The sequence below is a fragment of the Pan troglodytes genome, chromosome 6 (genome assembly GCF_028858775.2).
Source record: "Pan troglodytes isolate AG18354 chromosome 6, NHGRI_mPanTro3-v2.0_pri, whole genome shotgun sequence".
NCBI lineage: Eukaryota > Metazoa > Chordata > Mammalia > Primates > Hominidae > Pan > Pan troglodytes.
This window is the reverse complement of record NC_072404.2, coordinates 87,980,550-87,994,440: the sequence shown is the minus strand read 5'-3', so window position 1 is coordinate 87,994,440 and position 13,891 is coordinate 87,980,550. Positions and strand designations below refer to the sequence as shown.

The 13,891-nt window shown below is 35.4% G+C and overlaps 1 protein-coding gene across 14 annotated transcripts in view; it reads left to right on the top strand.

Moving 5' to 3' along the window:
- Positions 1-13,891, top strand: part of MAGI2 (membrane associated guanylate kinase, WW and PDZ domain containing 2) — a 1,434,944-nt gene that overhangs the window by 818,479 nt on the left and 602,574 nt on the right. For all 14 annotated transcript variants that reach the window (XM_024358207.3, XM_024358205.3, XM_003318553.7 and 11 more), the window contains one exon: positions 4,605-4,724. In XM_024358207.3, coding sequence (XP_024213975.1) covers positions 4,605-4,724 — 120 coding nt within the window. The remainder of the gene's footprint in view (positions 1-4,604; positions 4,725-13,891) is intronic.

The following is a 13,891-nucleotide window of genomic DNA, read 5'->3' as shown; positions in this document are numbered from 1 at the left end:
ACTTTCAAAATATCATACATTTTAAAGGTAGTTTCTCCTTCATCTGAACCAAAGAGTAATTCTAATGGTGGAAATTTTAGGTTAAAGACAAAGTAGAATGACACATGACGAGCCAGAAAGGAGGGTAGTACATAAACAGAAAATTCTTACATTATGTCTTCTCACATTTTCCATCAAGGCAAGCCCATGTAAAGAAACTCCACAAGCTGGCATACCATGAGAGTTGTGCTTTATTGTAAATAATAGAACCATGGCGTTCTCTGTTTCTTCTTGACTCTCAGTATTTTTCTCTCCCTCCCTTTTTCAACCCACTCTCTTGACCATAGATTGGGTAGGTAAGCCTTTAGAGAGGAAATGTGATCAGCCTGGTGCTTCACCAGGGCTCATCAGGAAGAGCAGCGATGAACTGAAAGAAGGAGGCAGGCACACCAGTGACAGAGCCACCGCCTGGTCCAGGAGGGCGGTGCTGGGATCAGAGACAGTACAGATCGGAAGGATGATGTTGTGGAGATATGGGACATAGAACTTGCCAAATATTTGGAGATGGGATAAAGGAGTGAGGGAGGACTCAAAGGTAGGTGACTCTGAGGTGAAAGTTTCAAACCAGCACAACTAGAAGAATGGTGGTGGCATGAACAGGGGAGCAAGATGAAGAAATACATTTTCATGATTACATTTTCCTGAAATGCTGTCGGATTTGCCACTAGTGAGGGTGGAATAAAGACATTTTCAGGCTTGGAAAATCTCAAACAATGTGGCTTCCATGCAACCTTCGACAGGAAGCTTCCAACAGATGTGCTCAGCCACCATGAGGATGGAGACCACAAAAATAGACATGGGGTCTAGGGAAGAGGAGAGACTGCACAAGACAGAGGCAAAGTGACTCCCCAGGATGATGGCAAAGGATGATCCCTGGATGGCAGCTGAGAGTCCAGACTGGAGCATGTCAGAAGCCTCCAGGAAAGATTTCTTCAATAGGATAAACTTGATAAAATATAAAATGTATTTGTGAATTTTGAGAGGAGATTTATCTCTCAAGGAGAGAGTTTATTTAATGATTAATGAATGGAAAATGGAAATGAAAACATATTACATATAGAGTAATCAAAAAGTTACACACAGCCAGGCGCAGTGGCTCATGCCTGTAATCACAGCACTTTGGGAGGCCGAGGTGGGGGAATCACAAGGTCAGGAGATTGAGACCAGCCTGGCCAACACAGTGAAACCCAGTCTCTACTAAAACTACAAAAATTAGCCAGGTGTGGTGGCGCACACCTATAGTCACAGCTACTCAAGGGGCTGAGGCAGGAGAATCACTTGAACCCTGGAGGCAGAAGTTGCAGTGAGCTGTGATCACACCACTGCATTCTCAGCCTGGGCGACAGAGCAAGACTCTGTCTCAAAAAAAAAAAAAAAAAGTTACACACAAAAAGTCAGTACACCACGTTTCAGCTGGGAATAGATTTACATAGAATTAATAATGTAAACACTTCACACTAATCTAAACACAAGATTGTTCCGTTAGAAGAATGGAAGAAAAGCAGGAAGTGGTATGTGCAGTAGGGTTAGAATTATAGACAAAAAAAGAGTTAAACTCTCATTTTTTTTAAAATCAAGAAAAAATTACTAAAGTAAAAAATCAAGAGGCATCTTAAAGTATTTAGAGATGTGGGGGTTAAACCAATTAATCAGCTAAAATCAGTGTATTTTTCTCTGGATAAAAAGAAAGGGCTTCCAGGGGCTGGGTGGTGATAATGAGGATCTGCTTTTTAAAAATAAGAAGTCTTATAGAATTGTTTGAAGACTTAAAATATCTGTATATGCAACTTTGACAAATAAAATATTTATTTAATTTAAATTATTTGATTTAAAATATAAAGTTCTAAAAGCAAAGGAAAAGAAATTTGTCTTAGCAAGATGGATGATAATTCCAATAAAGGCTTAATTTTGAAGGAAAAATACGAGAGTAATGCAGATAAGAAAAATTAGGAAACTTTAGGAAATTTGGTTTCAGATTGTCTCGTACTTTACCAAGAAAGAATGAGCTCATGTCTTCTGCAAAACGTCAAAGCAGTTGAATATAGAAAATGTTGGGAATATGAGAGAGAGACAAGAAGACACACATAAAAGAATTACCAAGCATCACGAGGATCAAACTGACATTAAGTAATCTGAATTTGTGGAGTACTTTGTCAGAGAAAGTTTTTGTTTTTTTATAGCAACTGCTGTCAGTAATGAAATAACCAACAGTGAACATGGGGGTTAATTATGAGTGGGGGAATCATGAAGGTGAACTAAAAGAAGGAAGAGATTCTGGTTTTTTCATAGTCCTTTAGTAGTTAGGGAGGCAAATAAAGCCAGACTTGGGGAACATCAGGGAAATTACAAGAGATCAGGGACTACAGATCATAATTAGAAAGAAGAACAGAATAGGAAAAAAGGATCAGAAACTGATGTCAAAGATGGAGGTTGCAGCATTTGAGATTGTAGAGCAGAACTTCAAGCCACAATGAGGTAGGTGAACTGCCAGTCCAAGTAGGCAGCCAGCATCAGTTGGGTCAATAGCAATAGGTGATACTCACTGATGTTGCCTGTCACAGAAGGAAGAACTCAATCACAGAGGTCTGAAGTGCAAGATGGAGATGGAAAGCCACTTAGTGAACCGAAAGTACTGATGGGCCTCCCAAGAAGAGCACAACTACAAATGTTCACTAAAATTTGGTACAGCCATGTTACTCCAAACAAGTCAGCAGCCCTGGAAATTGCCCTCAATCTTGTGATCCTGGTGCTCACGTGGTGCTAGGAATGCATTGCCATACTGCAAGCAGTTAAAGTGTGCAGCTTCTGAAATATGCAGATAAATTAGTAAGGAAAATTGAGTCTTTGTTATGTGATTTTTTTCTTAATGATTGGAGTGTGTTCTAAATAAACAGAAAAACAAATTGATTGCCAAAAACCATGTTAATGCACTTTTAATTCACAAGGGTTAAGCACATAAAAGTCAGAATATTGAAAGTTAAGGTTCTCATAGAAACATTAATTTGACAATATTATGCATACTAGATGTAGGTGGTTTATATTTTATAGCATAAAAGCAGCAGGAAATATTGCAAAATGTGACTCAGCTAAACAAAATAACCAATTCAGGGAAAGCCATTAAACATGATTATGGAAAAAAATTGTTTTTGCAGCCCCCAAAGACGAGTTATAAAACTTGATTTTAGAAAATAATAACTTCAAATCTTAAAAAATGTTTTCAATAGGAATTATTCATTTTTATCCAAAATCAAATTTCCCTGGCATATTATATATTCTGACATTACCTTCTGCTGCTCAGTTGCAGTCCAGATTTGATTCTAATAGACCAAAAGGAGAACCGACTGGCTATTTTCATGACCTAGTTGATAAAGATTTCAAATGCAGAGAACAAAAATAAAATTTAAGGATTTAAAATACTTTTTTAGCATATAGACAATATGGGGGAGTCTATATATATGAAGCCTGCCAATGTACTACCTTATATATTTGGCTTCTGTATATTTCTGCATACTTCTTTGCATGTATGCATTATGTAAATTCCAATCTGACCATGCAAAATGCCTATGTAGGTGGCATAGAAAAAGGAAGAAGCTTAGGGCATATTTAAGGAAGGAAGTATTACCTGGAAACAAACCTGCAGCCTTGAATATGTCTCTGTTTCTGCTCTTGCCTCACAAACTGGACAGCATGCCTGGAAGGCTGTGTTCTTCAGGAGAGCTGGACTGAGCTACAGTCTCAGTAGCTGATACTCCTGCCACCTTGGCCGTCATAGCTCCATTCCTTCTGTGGGTGATGGAGGAGTCAGGAACAGTGGTCCCATGCAGTAACCCTTGGTTGGGAGTCACTTCAGTCAGAATTAGAGGCAGTAATGAAAGAAGGAAGGCCGCATAAGGGAGAGCCTGTGTGGTGGAGTCAGAGAAAGTTTTCTCCTGTCAGATTAGATACTATATTCCCAGCATCACACTACTGGAATTTAATTATTACACAATTCTAATTATTTAATTTTAAGTAATAGTAAAGGTTTTGCGATCCTTTAAATCAAATAAAAATGGCTCTGGGTGCATATTTAACAAATGAAAACCAACAAACAGTCCTCCCAAAAGAAAGCAGATTATGAAATTAAAAAGATAAATTGACATTTTCCTAAGATCACTACTTTCCATTGTATTTTATGTCATAGCACAGCAGTCTGCAGGACAATAGAGGTTCATTCATGGGGTGAAATATGTAAATTCCTGAACTAGCAGACTGCTGGCTCAATATCCAAACCCCCTCTTCAAAAAGGGCACAGTGTTCTGAATTTTTCACTGAAAAATATACGCAACCATATCCCATGGCAATGAACTCTTTATAAGCTTGATGAAGAAAAGTGCTTTGTACATTTACTTTAATCTTTACCCCCTGCTGTTTTCTGTTGCCAAACAAACAGAAGGACAAATGCAAACTGCCAACTTGCAGGATGTACAAACAAGTGGCACTGAATATTCAGAAGTATGGTGGTATTTCTAAAGTTCAACAACAAATCACTTAGCGTCTTTCTTTTGTTTTTACTTTTCTTTATTCAGGCACCACAAGGCCACATAAGGAGGGTGAGGTCCCTGGAGTGGATTATATTTTCATCACTGTTGAAGATTTTATGGAATTGGAGAAAAGTGGTGCTCTCCTAGAAAGTGGGACTTATGAAGGTAAGCACAACGTTCCTGAGAAATCTTTCTTGTTGGCATCACATTTTTCTCATTCGATGGAAATGCACGGGGACACCAGGTTACTAATGGGCTGGTTTGGGTTTGAGAGCTTTAATAAGATGAGTTTAGAAATGTATTCTAAAAAAGTTAAAATACATCTCAATTAAGTGTACTTTTAATATGCCTGGAGAAAAATATATATTTTTAAATATTTTATATTTTATATATATACACCTATTATATATATATACCTATTTTATATATACACACACACACACACACACACATTGAAGTATTCTTGTGCTTGTCTCCTGAAGTTAAGCTGTGATCTCTCAGATAAAACGTTTTTATCTCAAGATGTCATCTAAAAGAAGGAAGGGCTAGAATTCTAGTCCTGTCATTATCCCTGTGTGGCTTTCTCAAATTACTCTACCTCACTGGCCTTCAGTTTCCTCCTACACGAAATTATGGGGTAGAAAAAAATATGATCTGTGAATGAACTCCAAAGCTCTACCACAATAGAAATCTCCTTGTGTACCCAAATCAAACGTGAACAGCAAATGAAACCAAAACCTTGAATGCAGGAAATATGCCTCAGTGGAAGAAGCACTGAAACATAAGCCAAAATCTCTGTTTCAAACTAGGCGTCATTATTTATCTGCTACAAAAATTAAGTAACAGTTTATGTCACTAAACCTTAGTTGTCTCATCTGTAAAAGTGGAATGATGGCATTAAAAATACAAATAAGTAACAATATGTTGATATGATTGCATTTATCAATTTGGGTAACATTTATATGCATCTAGTTTATATCTAATGAAAATATGTATCTGTGTATATATATGATGAAATTATAACTAAAAAAGTAGAAAATAATTTTTCATTCCTACTTCACAGTTACAAAGTATATGTACAGATGCTATTATTAAGTTCAAAGATTAGTTTTATTAAACTGCAACTAATAGTGATATTAAAAACAAAATTCATGATATATACTTTGCTGCTTAGCCTATCATACATGCAAAGTTCACCAAACATCATCAAATAAGCTGGGTTTGCCACGTTAACAGTTGGGCCCTCTACTTTCTCCTTGATTTATAGTCATGTGTCTCTTAATGAAAGGGATACTTCCGAGAAACACATGGTTAGGCTATTTCATCATTGAGTGAATATCATAGAGTGTACCTACACAAACCTAGATGCTACAGCCTGACACATTCTAGGCTATGTACTGTAATCTGTTATTTCCAGGCTACAAACCTGTGTGGCATGTTACCATACTGAATACGTAGGTAATTGCAACCCAATGGTAAGGATTTGTTTATCTAAACATACCTAATCATAGAAAAGGTTAAGTTAAAAATATGGTATAAAAGATTAAAACAGTATAGCTATATAAGGTACTTACCATGAATGGAGCTTGCAGGACTGTAAGTTGCTCTGGGTGAGTCCATTAGCGGGTGAGTCCAGAGTGACTGAGTGATGAGTGAATGTGAAGGCCTAGGAAATTACTATATACTACTGTAGACTTTATAAGCATTGTACGCTTAGGCTATATTAAATGTACTTAAAACTATTTTTTCTTCAATAATAAATTAACCTTAGCTTACTGTAACTTTTTACTTTATAAACTTTTCCATTTTTTTTAAACTTTTTGACCCTTTTGTAATCACACTGGGTTTAAAACACAAACACATTGTACAGCTGTACAAAAAGATTTTTTCTTTCTTTATATCCTTATTCTATAAGCTTTTTTCTATTTAAAATTGTTTTAATCTTATAATTACTATACTTAAATTATGTTTTGTCTGGGGGCTGGGAAATGTATTTTTACATTGTAGCCAATCATTTTTATATTTGTCAGTTTAAATCTTATAGGTCTTTTTTTATCTCTCGATGTCAAATTTTATAGTCTTTTTAAATGAATCCATTTAATTAAAATGTTCAAACAAAATTGTTTTAACTTTTTAAACTTTTTTGTTAAAAACTAAGACACAACCACACACATTAGCCTAGGCCTACACAGGGTCAGGATCATCAGTATCACTGTCTTCCACCTTCACATCTTGTCCCACTGGAAGGTCTTCAGGGGCAATAATAGGCATGGAACTATAACAAAGCCTTCTTCTGGAATACCTCCTAAGGACCTGCCCGAGGCTGTTTAACAGTTAACGTTTTTTAATAAGTAGAAGGAATACACTCCTAAAATAACAATAAAAAGTAAAATACAGTAATTATCTAAGCCAGTAATATAGTCATTTATTATCAATATCAAGTATTACACGCTATACATAACCGTATGTGCTATACTTTTTTTTTCTTCTTCGACTTTTAAGTTACGTAGGTAAATACGTGCCGTAGTGGTTTGCTGCACAGATCATCCCATCACCTACATATTAAGCCTAGCATCCATTAGCTGTTCTTTCTGATGCTCTCCCTCTTCTCAGCACCCGCCCAAAAGGCCCCCAGTGTGGGTTTTTCTCCCCTATGTCCATGTGTTCTCATCAACCAACTCCCACTTCTAAGTGAGAACATGCAGTGTTGGGTTTTCTGTTCCTGCATTCGTTTTCTGAGGACAATGGCTTCCGACTCCATCCATGTCCCTGCAAAGGACATGATCTCATTTCTTTTTATGGCTGCATAGTATTCCATGGTATATATGTACCACATTTTCTTTATCCAGTCTTTCATTAACCATTCAGGATATAGGCATGGGTAAATGTTTCGTGATGAAAACACCAAAAGCAATTGCAACAAAAGCGAATTGACAAATGGGATCTAATTAAACTAAATAGCTTCTGCACAGCCAAAGAAGCTATCATCAGAGTGAACAGACAACCTACAGAATGGGAGAAAATGTCTCAATCTGTCAGACAAAGATCTAATATTGAGTCTACAAGGAACTTAAAAAATTTTACAAGAAAAAAATAACTGCATTAAAAAGTGGGCAAATGACATGAACAGACACTTCAAAAGACATACAAGTGGCCAACAAACATGAAAAAAACTCAACATCACTGATCATTAAAGAAATGCAAATCAAAACCACAATGAGATACCATCTCACATGTCAGAATGGCTATTATTGGAATGTCAAAAAACAACAGAGGCTAGTGAGGTTGCTGTACTTTTATACAATTGGTAGAACGGTAGGTCTTGTTATACTAACATCCACAAACACAAATGAGTGATGCATTGCACTATGATATTACAAGGGCTGCAGTGTCAATGGGCAATAAGAATTTTTCAGCTCCGTTACAACTTTATGGGACCACCATGATATATGTGGTCTGTCAGTGACCAAAATGTCGTTACACAATGCATGACTGTTCTTAGTTTAGTGAACTGTAGTTATTCAAGAACTCAATATTTTGAAGTTGTTAAAAGTATTAAAATCTCTTCCATTAGCATTTATAAGGCAATCTAGGCAGAGACATTTGCCTAAATTGCGGCTGAGATGTTTAATTGCTTCTTGCCACATTTACAGGAAATAGGCAAAAATACCCAGGAAAAGGAAACAGTTTGATGCATTAGTGCTGTACCTTCTTCATATTGTCAAAAATAAAAGATAGTAGAGATTTATTGAAAACATTTTAAATAAAGAAGTTGTGTTAATAATATAAAGCTGCCTTAAACTATATATGAAAAAAACTGTAAATCATAGAAAATAACTTTATCAAAGATGTTAAATAATACATTTTACAGAATAATTTCCCATGGGCTTTGTGACTTTATTTAGTAACATTCATTAGTTTGCACACATTTTAATATAATGTATTATACTTTACAACCTTATTTAAATATCACTTATGTAAGAATGAACCAATGGCTTAACATATCAGATCATTAAAAGAGTAACATGATTAACAATATGACTTTTTGTTTGTAAAAATAAAGACTCTCTAAACTGATTTTATATAAGCTGAAAAATTATGTCAAATGTTAATGGTAAATTTCCATTGTTCTCATGATACACTAGATGTCATGACATTTAATATCAGTATTTTAAAATACGGCTTAAACTTTAGGTTCCAATTCACTTTTGAAAGTAATATCCTGAAACTGTATGAACATAACCAAGTTTTGTGAGCCAGAATGGGTTACTCTGAATCTTCTTCAGACACCTTTTCAGTACTGGCACTTTAGTTTGCTGGGTTTGGTGCCATCTTAATTGGCCTAGTGTGCATAGAGCTGATTATTGGAGAGTGAGGCTGACTTCCATATAAGACTTTGACAATTGTTATCAATACCATTGCTTACAAATACACATTGTATACATGGATTAATAAGAATCTCTTTTCTCAAGTCACATAATGACCTGGGTAAACACTTAAGGAATGTTCTCAAACCTTAGGATCTTCAGATTTTCCTGTAACTACAGCTGAGGAACTAGCAAAGTTCACCCAATAAAAATTGCTGCATTTCTTCACTACTTGTCCTAATCTCTAGACCTAGGGCTACCATTTAATGTGTTTTTTGGGAGTTTTGTTTTTTGTTTTCATTTTGTCAGGGAAAACTAAGGAATGTCTTTTTGCACTGTTGGTACTTTCAGGATATACAGAATTCTGTCCTACTCAACTAGACAAAGACCTGAGAACTTTCATGTTGAAAAACCTAGCAATTAATGGTTCCTTTAATAAAAAGTCTCATTTATTTAAATTACACATTCTCCCTTCTGCAGTGTTTAGGTCATTGTTCCCTTTCCTCCTCCTCGCCTACTGCAGTCTCATGCCTTCGCAGTATTGTTTAGAGTTCTAGGTCAGGCCAGAAAATTCATCTATGATATTCTGTGAATACACCAAAGAAAATAAGAAGGAATTGAGTTACTCTCAGCCTTAAGGTTACAGACCTTCTGTTAACTATGTGGGATCCATAAGACTGAAAGGGGGTCCCAGAATCTAACCCACAAACCAGAGCAGCAAGACTGCTAATGTAACTGGAGGTAGAGCCATAACCCCTGTTTCTTCTTGCTCATCTGAAATGCTCCCAAAATTGGTGCATTTATTGTCAGGGATATTAGAAACTACTTAATTTGTGTTTTCTATTCACAAAGATCAAGAGAGTCCTTTATAAAATGTCTAGTTTAAGCTGCTCTTCATAGAGAAAACCAATTTTATGGTGTTTCTATGCTTCAGCCTCACCATTGGGTTTTAGAACAGGAAACACTCATCCGAAAAATAGTCATGAGGAAAGTCTACTTTTATTTTTATATGTGTGCCTTTTTATTATTGCTAATTCTCATTTTAAACTTTGTGGATAGATGTGGCTAAAGCATAATTTGTCCTTTGGTTAGAAATCAGATAGATTGTCCTGATTTGTAGTCCTGCCTCTTAAGCCTTTTAAGAAATTAACTTAAAGTCCTTGTTCCAAAAGAGCAATTCTGTTACTTCCTGGAGCCTTCAAGGAAGGGCTTAATGTGCTTTAGTTACCATCTATAGCTATGCCACATGGCTGTAGGCAGGGTTTTAGTTGATTCTTAAAGCCTTTCTTCTGCTTCCACCCCCCCATTCTGAATGCCTCATTTGAATTTGATATAGAACATCTGCTGAATAGCCTTGCATGTGAATTGCCTGGGGGACTTGGCCATGATAGTAACCATCAGGTGTTGGTAAAGGGACTCTTTTCCATGACTCGGATGATTTCATCCTCACCTTTTCATATTGAATCAGGTTTAAAATTTAGTTGATGAATTTTATTGTTAATAAATTGATCATTAATAATCCATTATTGATTAATAAGCACTACTGATGAGTCTGACAAAATCTCAAGTAACATAGAAACTATGAACCTTCATGTTAGGATTGAAGGTGTTGACTTCCTGTGAACACAGACCACAGAGCTCTTTGGATGAATGCAGATAATTCCCTTGGATTTAAGGTCACCTGCAGGTAAAGGTGAGATGCCAAGAGGTGGAATGAAATTAGTAAGTATGGCACTCTAAAAGTTAGGTACTCCAAGTACCTGCAAAGAAGACAGGTCTTTGGGAACTGTCCAAAGTGCTGAATTAACCAGGCCTCTAAGTCAGCGAATCCTGCCTGACCTACTTCTTCCAAGTGTCTGTGATTTTACATTCGTGATTTCACTCACCACTTACAGCAGTTGTCTTCCTCAGCCTGTGTTCTGAATGTCTTCATTAACTAAACCTACCTCCCCTGATCTGTGCTTGGATTGATTTCATTTAATTCACCTACTGAGATAATCCACAACTAAGTTCCAGAACACCACTTCTGTTGTAACATCTGCTACCATATTAGGCTGTTTTGTTTTTAAAATAAAGCTATTTTTCTATCTATTGAAAAGGTCATTGATCCTAGAGTTAAATGTTTTCTTTAAGTGGACATAAGCCCAATTGTAATATTGTCCCAATATTTAAGAGGATCGAATCAAGACCAGCAAGTTATTTAGGCATCTGACACAACATAGTACAAATACGACATTTCCCTCCTCCTAATGTTGTGATTTCTTATAATCGTGGACCCTAGTATACACATAGACTTGAGCCTACTGCAAACAGCACACCAGGTTTCTTGAGCAATTGTATTAAGAGGAGTGTGAAATTCAAGTTTTCTCATAACTACATAAAGGAGTGCTGTACTTCATGATGTAGCACATAAAATCCTATAGAAATTTAAGTATTAAGTACAAATAATTTTCTAGGCAATTAAGCTAAACACTGCTATGATGAGAGAAGATGTATAACAAATTCTACACAAATCTATTTCATTTTACTAGCTAAAATCAGCTTTTATTTTAGCATAGTTTGATGTATTGATGAAATTTTTAATCTCAAATTTTGAATCTGCAATCAAGATAGCATTGGGTGATAAAGAGATACTCATAAAAAATCATTATTGGCACCACAGATCATCTTGAGCAAAACCATTCTTCTATCAGTTCAAATTTCTATCCACTGAAATATAAATAATATTTCTTGAAAGGCATGTCAATGCTTAGATTGATGCTAAGATTTTTGTCATTTTAGAAGACCAAAATGATTTCATTTTTTCCCCTTTGCACACTATTACAAGAGGAAATTTTTACTGTGTAAGTAATAACCTTCATAACAGCAGTAGATTCTTGGCACTTAAAGCTAAAAGGGTCCAGCTGTTTTTTACATATCCGGGTTATAGCATTTTTTTCTTTTGATTCCTGTTTCTGGTAATATTTCTATTGTGGAAGATTCTAGGCCATGCATTTGGGTGTACTTTTTAGGAACACTGACTGTTTACTCATCTCACTAAATGTTTATTTGACCAGTAGAAGAAAACATAGTGAAGTTTTATACCCCTTTAAGGTTTTATAATGCCAGAATTTTTTGGTAAGTGATTCAATTTGTGTTCAGAGTTATCAACAGATAGTGTACGGTTTTTGCATGCTATGTTGGTCCAGTGTAAGGCACTAAGAATGGAAGTGTCATTGTCTTCTATAATGAAGTACAATTCGCTTTCAGTTTAGGAATTTTTTGAGCCCAGCTTTTTTGAAATATGCAATGTAAATGCCTATTTCTAAGCACTTTTTTCTCCCCAAAGAGACTAGAAGGACTGACATAAGCAACTAATGATTTTAACATTATCATATAAATCATATAAAATTATTAACTTAAAGACTAATATCAGAGAAAATGAAGTGACTTGCTCTGACACCTTAACCACAATATTAACCTGTTTACTGTTTGTTCTGTAAGTTTTTTGTTTCATTGTAGCTGAAGGAAATATAATTAAGGTCAGTATGCATGGGCATAGGATTCACTTCTTTGACTCTCTCACAATCCATAATATTATTAGGTAAAACCTAGGGTTCCGAAACTGTGATGTTCACAGTTTAATTCATTTTTCTCACACTCATATCTTTAATTACAATGATTTACTAATTCTTGTACACATCTCCTAGTGACTTTTTTCTTTTTTATGTTGTTTTATTTTTAATGGGCCCATAATAATTGTGTATATTTTTGGGATATAATGTGATGTTTCAAAACATGGCACTATGGAATGACCTAGTCAAACTGATTAACATCTCTAGCACTTCAATATTTGTTGTTTCTTCATGATGAGAACATTTGAAATTCTTTTTTTTTTTTTTTTTAGCGATTTTGGAGTATGCAATCCATGATGACTATAGTCACCATGCTGAGTAATAGATCACCAGAACCGATTCCTCCTTCTAATGAAACTTTGTACCCTTTGACCAACATTTCCCCTTGATGTGTCTACCCTCTGTCCTTTACAGCTTCTGGTAACCACCACTCTACTCTCTCCTTCTATGAATTTGACTTTTTTTGATTCCAGATGTAAGTGAAATCATGTCGTATTTGTCTCTCTGTGCCTGGCTTAAATCACTCAATATAATGTCCTCTAGGTCCATCCATGTTGTTGCAAATGACAGAATTTTCTGCTTTTTAAAGGCTGAATAGTATTCTATTGTATATACCACAATATAAAAATCCATTATCTAATGATTGACACTTCAGTTGTCTCCATTTTAATCTGAAACACGTCAAAAATTCACCCAGAAAAAAATCATGTCCTTTGAGTGGGAAGAAGAAAAATCATGACTTCAAAAATTTTACTTATATTTCTCCCTACTGCTTTAATAAACAGAACCTATTTACCTTGAATAATTAGGTGCATATTTTCAAACCCTCTGTGTTGTTTTTCTGAGTGGAAAAAAATTGGATAACAAAACTGATGATATATCATAATTTAATGAGTGTATTGCTGCAGCTATGAATATATATTGTAATATATTCACTGGATCTGACAACTCCATGACTTTCAAATACAGTAAATTTCCTCATTCTATAAGAGGCACACAAGAGAATCTTGATGAAATTGATTCCAACCGTTTTTAACTTAAGAGTCCATGTTTCTCTGAAATATCCCCATAGATATAAGCAGTGGCTCTTGCATGTTAAGTCTTGGATTTAACACATAGACCTTAATAAAGCAAATGTTTTATTTACCCTAGTCTTTCTCAATGGTGCCCTAATGTGATGACAAAGGTTTTTCAGAGATTTGTTCTATGCATTAATGATTTGAAAGCTATAACCTGGTGTCCTATTATATAAAAGTCATTTTTGTATTTGAATTTAAAATCTGAAAAAGAAAGCCGCAGACATTCTTTCCTTATATCTTCTATATTCCTAATCTGGGGGACAAAGGAGAGT